At 33.5% G+C, this 7,718-nt stretch overlaps 1 protein-coding gene across 1 annotated transcript; it reads left to right on the top strand.

Annotated features, from left to right (window-relative positions):
* Nucleotides 1-4,698: 4,698 nt before the first annotated feature.
* Nucleotides 4,699-7,446, top strand: LOC131048457 (uncharacterized). Its single transcript, XM_057982408.2, has one exon. It carries the CDS (start codon nt 5,178-5,180, stop codon nt 7,071-7,073), a length of 1,896 nt encoding a protein of 631 aa, XP_057838391.1. The 5' UTR covers nt 4,699-5,177; the 3' UTR covers nt 7,074-7,446.
* The last annotated feature ends 272 nt before the right edge of the window (nt 7,447-7,718 follow it).

Genomic DNA, 7,718 nt, shown 5'->3' with positions numbered 1-7,718 from the left:
AAATATTAAATAATAAGGTGATTAAGAACCAATTCTAGAAGCATAATCTTTCGCTATCATCCAATCTAGAATTATCATGTCTCTTATTGACCAAATTTTTCCATAGTTTTTTCCAAAAACTTACAAATTAACTAATTTTATATCACCACAATTTTTTCACTATTTATTTCACAAAGTTTGTATTAAAATAATTTTTCCACAATCTAATTAATTGTGCAATGCCATCCACCAAGATAAATTCGCTAAATAAAATGAGGGTGAAACCAAAATAACTTCGAGCAAAAGAGATTTCCTATGGAGACAATTTAGTCAAAAGGGATTTTTTACTAAATTTCACATACAATTTAATACTATTATATTTTTTCTACTAGATGGTGTACTATGCCATCCACCAAAATAAATTTAACCAAACAAATTATTTCCCTAAAAAAAACTAGAATTATTTTCTTAATGCTAGATTAAAAAATTATTAACCAAACTTTAAAAAATAGTGCTTCTATGTCTTTATTTTTAATATCAACATTTTAGATCAAACTATATGATCCTTCATCAAGGTGAGGAAAAATCAAATCTAAAAACACAATCTTTCACTATCATCAACTCTAGAAAATATCATGTTTCTTATCGATCAAATGTTTTATAGTTTCCTCCAAAAACTTGACAAATTAATTGATTTTATATATTATGACAAATTTTCCCTATAGATTTCACATATAATTTTGTACTATTATAATTATCTAATTGATTGTACTATTCCACCAAGCCAAATTCCTTAAATAAGTGCAAAAAAGAAAACCTCCAATAGATAATTAGAGAAAGACTTACAAATTGAAACAACAGGATTACAAAAATATTTAACCAAATAATTAAAGATAGTGCTTTTAAATTTAACTAGATATTTTATTTTTAACATCAACATTTCAAATCACACTTTGTGATCTTCATCAAGATGAGGAAGAAGCAAATCTATAAGCATTATCTTTCACTATCATCAACTCTAGAAATATCATGTTTTTATTGACCAAATTACTTCCTAGTTTTCTCTTGACAAATTGATTGATTTTATATTATCCTAAATTTCACTATAGATATCATGTAAAATTTTGTACTATTATAATTTTACCACTCGCACACAATCAATTTTAGAAGTTTGCTCACTAAAGAATTCTATGGATTGTGGAAATCTCATATCATCAATTTTACCACTATAATCCAATTCGTAAGGATGATGATATTCGTCAAAATAATTTTCTTAAATAAAACGAAAGTCAAACCAAAATAAATATGTGTGCATTTAATATATGATAAACGATTAGATTAAATATGATTTTTTTTTTAATAAAAACATGTCATATATTGAATGCTTAACTGTACCATTGTAGACTTCTAACAATTAGACATTTATTTTCTATTTGATTAATAAATAACAAATAAATCACCATCCTATCGAATGTATAGCCATTTCGTCCTATCAACCCCTCTCCCCTAAAAATAGCTTTGTTTTTTTATTAAAAAAATACAACTAGCAATTGCACCTTAGTGTGCAATGGTAAGCGAACACAATGATACTCACAAAAATAATAAAAAGGGGAAATACAAGAATTCTAGCAAAAATACTCTTTGATAAAGTGAGATATTGTGAATCATACATTTTCTATAAGTTGAATTTTTTTAATAATTTACCATATAGAGATCATTCAATTATCATCAATATAAGTGATTAAAATCAAGAATAGAAAAATTCATATGTTAGAATTGTAGTATATATATACATGAAAATATGATCAATGTCTAATAGTGTTCCTAACAAGTATGCACAATATGATCACAACCAAAGACATTCTTTTGCACACTTCATACATTCTTACAAAACATCATGAATTTGTCAAATAGAGTTGTATAATACAACTACCATATAATTCCAAACATTATGAAGTTGACCATATAGTTTACTTTTATTTCAAATATAAACATTTGTTTTATCAATAGTATAAATTATCTACTGTAAGAAAATTAGATGAAATAAATTATATGAAATATATCGTATCCAAGAAAGCGATGTAAATCGAATTTTGCCTAAACATTCATATCAGACTTTTGTACGGCACTATACATTACACGTCTCGTAACTTGAACTGGTCTAACGAACGCATGGTTAATTTTCACTATTTGACAACCCATATCCCATGTGCAGCACTTTTTCTACAATATTCAACACGCGTCTAATTAAACTTTGGCTGTGGCTTACATTTCCAGCTATATTTCAACTAGGTTAAAAAGCAAGTAAAACCAATGAAGTACAATGTTTTTAAATATTAATTATTTATTAATTTGGATAAATATAAAATTTACCTGTAATTTTTTACAGTTTAATTATTTAAGCTTAAGTATATTTTATATTGAGAGATATTGGTTTTGCATGCATACTAATTTATTTTCACTACTTTGAAAACTGTTTTATTTAAAAATTAATAGTAACTATTAAAATTATCATAGCTATATAAATAGTAATAGTAGTATATAATTTACTTAAATTCAAAAATTATTTTTGGTCAATCATAAGTAATATGATATATAATTTATATAAAATTCAAAAATTATTATTAGTCAATCATAAGTAATATAGAATTTATATAAAATTAAAACATATTTTTATTAATATTAAATTTTGAAAAATTAACATTGACTAAAAATAATTATATTACATGATAATTTTTTAAAAATTTATAATGTAATAATTTTACCATTATAAATTTGAGCTAAAATTATTGGAAATATGTTGTATATGTTTCATATTTATAATTGGTTAAGGTTATGGAGTCTAGTGGTAGAAAGGTGTTTTGAAGGCTAATGAATTTCAAAGCAACAATTATTTGTGGGGGTTTTTCATTAAAAAATCACAATTTTAAAGCATTCATGTAAATTGTAAAACCTCATTTTTCATGTAATAGCTGACATGTATAAGAGTTGAGTAATAACTTTCTTATTGTATTGTGAATGGTTAAGTTTTTCTATTTTCTTCAAATTTTATATGTATTGTGAAAATTCTATTACCCTAAAAAATTTCACATTTTGATGATTTTCTTATGATTAGAAAAATTATTGACCAAATAGTGAAAGATAGTGCTTCTAAATTTAACTATATATTTTATTTTTAATATCAACATTTCAAATCACACTTTATATTTTTTTATAGACCAAATTCTTATGCTTTTTATTGACCAAATTATTTCATAGTTTTCTCCTAAAACTTGACAAATTAATTGATTTTATATTATCCTAGATTTTCACTATAGATTTGACATAAAATGTTGTGCTATTATTTTTTACCCAGTGTAATCTAGTTGGTTGTGTTATGCCAACCACCAAGATAAATTCGGTATATAAAATAAGTGCCAAACCAAAATAACTTCCAATAAAATAGATTCCCTAAAGAGGACAATTTAGCCAGAATAGATTTCACATAAAATTTTGTACTATTGTAATTTTCTCACAATAAGATCCAATTGATGAGAATGATGGTATGCTATGTCATCCAACAAGATAAACTCCATAAATAAAATAAAACAAGTGCCAAACAAAAATAACTATATATATATATATATTGAAAAAATGCAATTACAAAAAAATAGTCAAAAGACTGTCAAGAAAAGGAAACATTAATAACTTTCCATATAATAAATTCCCTAAAGAAGACAATTTAGCACAAAAGAGATTTCACCTAAAATTTTGTACTATTATAATTTTCCAGCTATAATTCAATTAATAAGCATGATGTTATGCTATGTCATCCACCAAGATAAACTCCATAAATAGAATAAGGTCCAATAAAATAAAACTTCATTAAAATATATTCCCTAAACACTACAACTTAATCAGAAGATATTTCTCATTAATGAAGAGAGGCATTCTACAACGACAACAAGGGGTGGAGTGGGGTGGAGTGGAATGGCCCGAGTGTGTTAATGTAAAAAAAAACACTCATGAAAACAAACAAAGATATGTCTTCATATAGATGTATAAATATAAAATAAAAATAAAAAAATATTTAAAAGAAATAATATACCATTTCATAAAATAGTTCCATTTGATATCTCTTCACATTCTATACTAGTATAAATATGTCCAAATCTAAGTGATTTTGAAATCACTCTATGTGCAATGAAATGTGACTTTATTAGATGGACTGATATAGCATTAAAACAACTCAAAATCACAAAACAAAACAACACTCAAAATTAGGCCAAAACAGATCAAACAAATGTAAAATTTAATGAAATCAAATTATATCAAACCTCTGGTTGCAAAAAATTGTTCAAATATGATCACTTAATAGTTTTAAACCAATCTGTTAGCTTTCTTTTTCTTTGTAACTCGATTTTTTTGAACTGCTGTTCTTTTAAAAAAAAAAATTGTCATCTTATATCCTAATCCAATAAAAAAAATTTCCAATATCTCCAATTAATTACATCCATCCAAAACAATTATAATGTAGGAACAGATTGAACAAATTACCATAAAAATCCCCTGGTCCTAACAAACTACTAAAATATTACTATGAAAGATAAAAATTTCCATTACCACTCTGTAATTCAGATGCCCACAGTGGTCCCTTTACCAACAACTTTTTGCATGGATTGATCGATCTGTAGAGACCTTGCAAAATATCTAGAACGAATGTTGCTTAAATTTACCCTTTTTCCATAATTCCGCATGGAAGAATCATTCCAAGCTTCCAAACATACGAAGGGAGCAAATGACGACGAGATCAGCGGCGTTCATAATTCTACGGTGTACGGGAAGCACATGACATTTAAGGTGACACGCTTACCGGGTCAAACAATCCAGACTGGAGTCTGACAACAGCAAAGCCTCGCCTGGAAGCAGTCCAAACCAAAATATAATGTATAAAAAATGAAGCAGCGTAAATGTAGGTGGGCTGGCCTGGAACCATTCATTCGCAGCTGGGTTTTCAGCCGGACCCACGGTAGGAAAAGCGTGCGGAGCTCTTTCGACTGCCGGCCAGTGCCATTTATATTTACATTTCCAGATCTGTAACTTAGTTGTTGTGGATGAAGTGTTGAGTTTGGGAAGGGGAAGATGAAGAAATGAAATCTTAGCAGTTTTTCTGTCTTTAAGGGTTTCAGATTTAGCAGCGAGAGGGGGGAAAAAAAGCGATGGCTATGGTGGGAATTGGGGAAAAGGCTGGTGTAGAAGCCCTACTGGCCAGGCCGATACAAATTGCAGACGAGGTCTGTGCACGGGCTGGAGAGGCGGATTCATTCAAGCAGGAATGCATGGACCTGAAAAAGCAGATTCAGAAATTGTCTGGTTTGTTGCGCCAGGCGGTTCGGGCCTCCAGTGGCGGAGGACTGTACGAGCGGCCCACCCGGCGGATCATACAAGAAATCGATAAAGTTCTGGAAAAAGCCCTGGTTTTGGTGACCAAGTGCCGGCGCAAGCGCCTCTTTGCCATTACTTCTACTGCGGCTTTTAAGAAGATCGGGCTTTTACTGGATAGTTCGATTGGGGATGTGACCTGGCTTTTGAATGTCTCAGCGAATGATGAAGATGATGATAGGTCACAAATAGGGCTACCTCCTATTGCTACAAATGATCCGATGTTAGGGTTAATTTGGGAGCAGATTGCTCGGCTCCACACGGGAAACCCGTCCGATAAGGCCGACGCTGCGGCTTCGATTCTTTCGCTCGCGAAGGACAATCCGGACCGGAATGCGAAGCTGATTGTGGAGGAGGGCGGAATCGCGCCGCTGCTGAAGCTCATCAATTATAAGGATACATCTACCGCCGCCGCCGCCGCCGCCAGTAGCAGCTCCGGGTCTGTGACAGAGGCGGCGATTCGGGAAGGGCAAGAGGCGGCCGCTAGGGCTTTGGGCTATCTGGGGAGGGATCCGGACCGGGTAAGGGAAATGATGGACGAGGGGGTTTGTTCTACGTTTGCGAAGGTTTTGAAGGAGGGTCATATGAGGTTGCAGAGCACGGTTGCCTGGGCTCTTTCTGAGATGCTTTCTGATGAGCCGCAGGCGGATTGGCAAGATCGGTTTGCGCATAGTGGTGTGATTCGATCCCTGGTTGGGCATTTGGCGTTTGAGAGCCTTCAAGAGGGTAGTAAATATCTTGTCACCGCTAAGCCCACTGTGACCATCCATTCTCTGGTTACGACCAGCCTGGCTTCGAAGGTTACAGATGCTCATACCCTAGCTCATCTGCACAAGGACACTGCGGCAGCCCTAGGGCTGCCTTCATTATCCGGGATTAATTTAAAGGGCAGAGCAGCTGAAGATCCTGCTATTAAAGCTTCTCTCAAGGCTGAAGCCGCTAAGGCTCTGTGGAAACTCGCCAAGAACAATATAAATACATGCAAGGCCATAACTGAGTCCAAGGCTTTGCTCTGCTTTGCAATTATGCTAGAGAAGGGGCAAGGGGATTTGCAGTACAATTCGGCCATGGCCGTCATGGAAATTACAGCGGTCGCGGAGCAGAACAGCGAGCTGAGAAGAGTCGCTTTCAAGCCCAATTCCCCTGCTGCTAAGGCATTGGTGGAACAGATGTTGAGAATCATTACACAAGATGATGAGGACTCAAATCTCCTGATGGCTTGTATTAAGGCAATTGGGTGCCTTGCTCGGACCTTCCCTGCTCGAGAAACCAGACTTATTGCTCCCCTGGTGAAGCACTTAGATCACAGAGAACCCTCTGTGTGCAGAGAAGCTGCAATTGCTCTTACAAAATTTGGGTGCAAAGAAAATTATCTGCATATGGAACGCTGTAAGTCAATCATAGAGGCCGGTGCAGCTCCATTCTTGATCCAGCTTGTTTATTTTGGGGATGCTGGTGTTTCAGGCTCTCAGATTCCTGCACTCATTCTGCTCTGCTACTTGGCTCTGCATGTCGGAGATAGTGAGGCTCTTGCCAAAGCAGAGGCCTTGTCTTCCCTTGAATGGGCATCTAAGCAGCCCCACCTGGTGCAAGATCCTACACTAGACAAGCTTCTTCCAGAGGCTAAAGGCCGCCTAGAGCTCTACCAGTCAAGAGGATTTCGATTTCACTGAAATAACAGCTGCTGCTGCTGCTTCTTCATCTTTGTACAGTGTAAACAAATCGAACCACTGGAGCCTTTCTTTCACCATACGGTATATTGTAGATTTCTACTTCTTTCGCCTGTTTTGTTGAAGACACAAAATATTTGCAGGCTTTCTTCTCCTTAAGTTTTCCCCAATTGTAGGCTGGATAGATAGCTTGGCTGCTTGATAGTAATGACAATTAAAAGTTTGGTCTTCTCTTGTGCGCAGAGAGAATTGAGCTCCAAAAACATACAATTTGAATGGTTGTTTTATAATTTGTTATAAATTTTTATCACTGTATGATGTGTAGGAAGAATTCTTTCATTTCAATTCAATAAATTTGAAGACCCAGATTTTGTCATCCATAGCACATCAAGAGTTCCTATTTTCGCTTACTGGTAAAGCATTGAAAAGAAATTAGCACCCTCTCCAAATGCATTCAGGGCTCACAAATTAATTTTAATTTATATCTTAGTTAATTTTAATTAATATCTTAGATAAATTAAGAGTTGGAGTATGTAAATCAATTTAAAGTAAACATGTTCTGAAAAATTTCAATCTCGGTACTACCAGTGAAACTGAAATTGGATTGTTCATTAAAAAATTAGGACAACTAAATTAGAAAATACAGAC

The sequence above is a fragment of the Cryptomeria japonica genome, chromosome 7 (genome assembly GCF_030272615.1).
Source record: "Cryptomeria japonica chromosome 7, Sugi_1.0, whole genome shotgun sequence".
In the NCBI taxonomy this organism is placed as follows: Eukaryota; Viridiplantae; Streptophyta; class Pinopsida; order Cupressales; family Cupressaceae; genus Cryptomeria; species Cryptomeria japonica.
The sequence above is the reverse complement of the archived record's forward strand: the minus strand, read 5'-3'. Positions and strand labels throughout refer to the sequence as shown.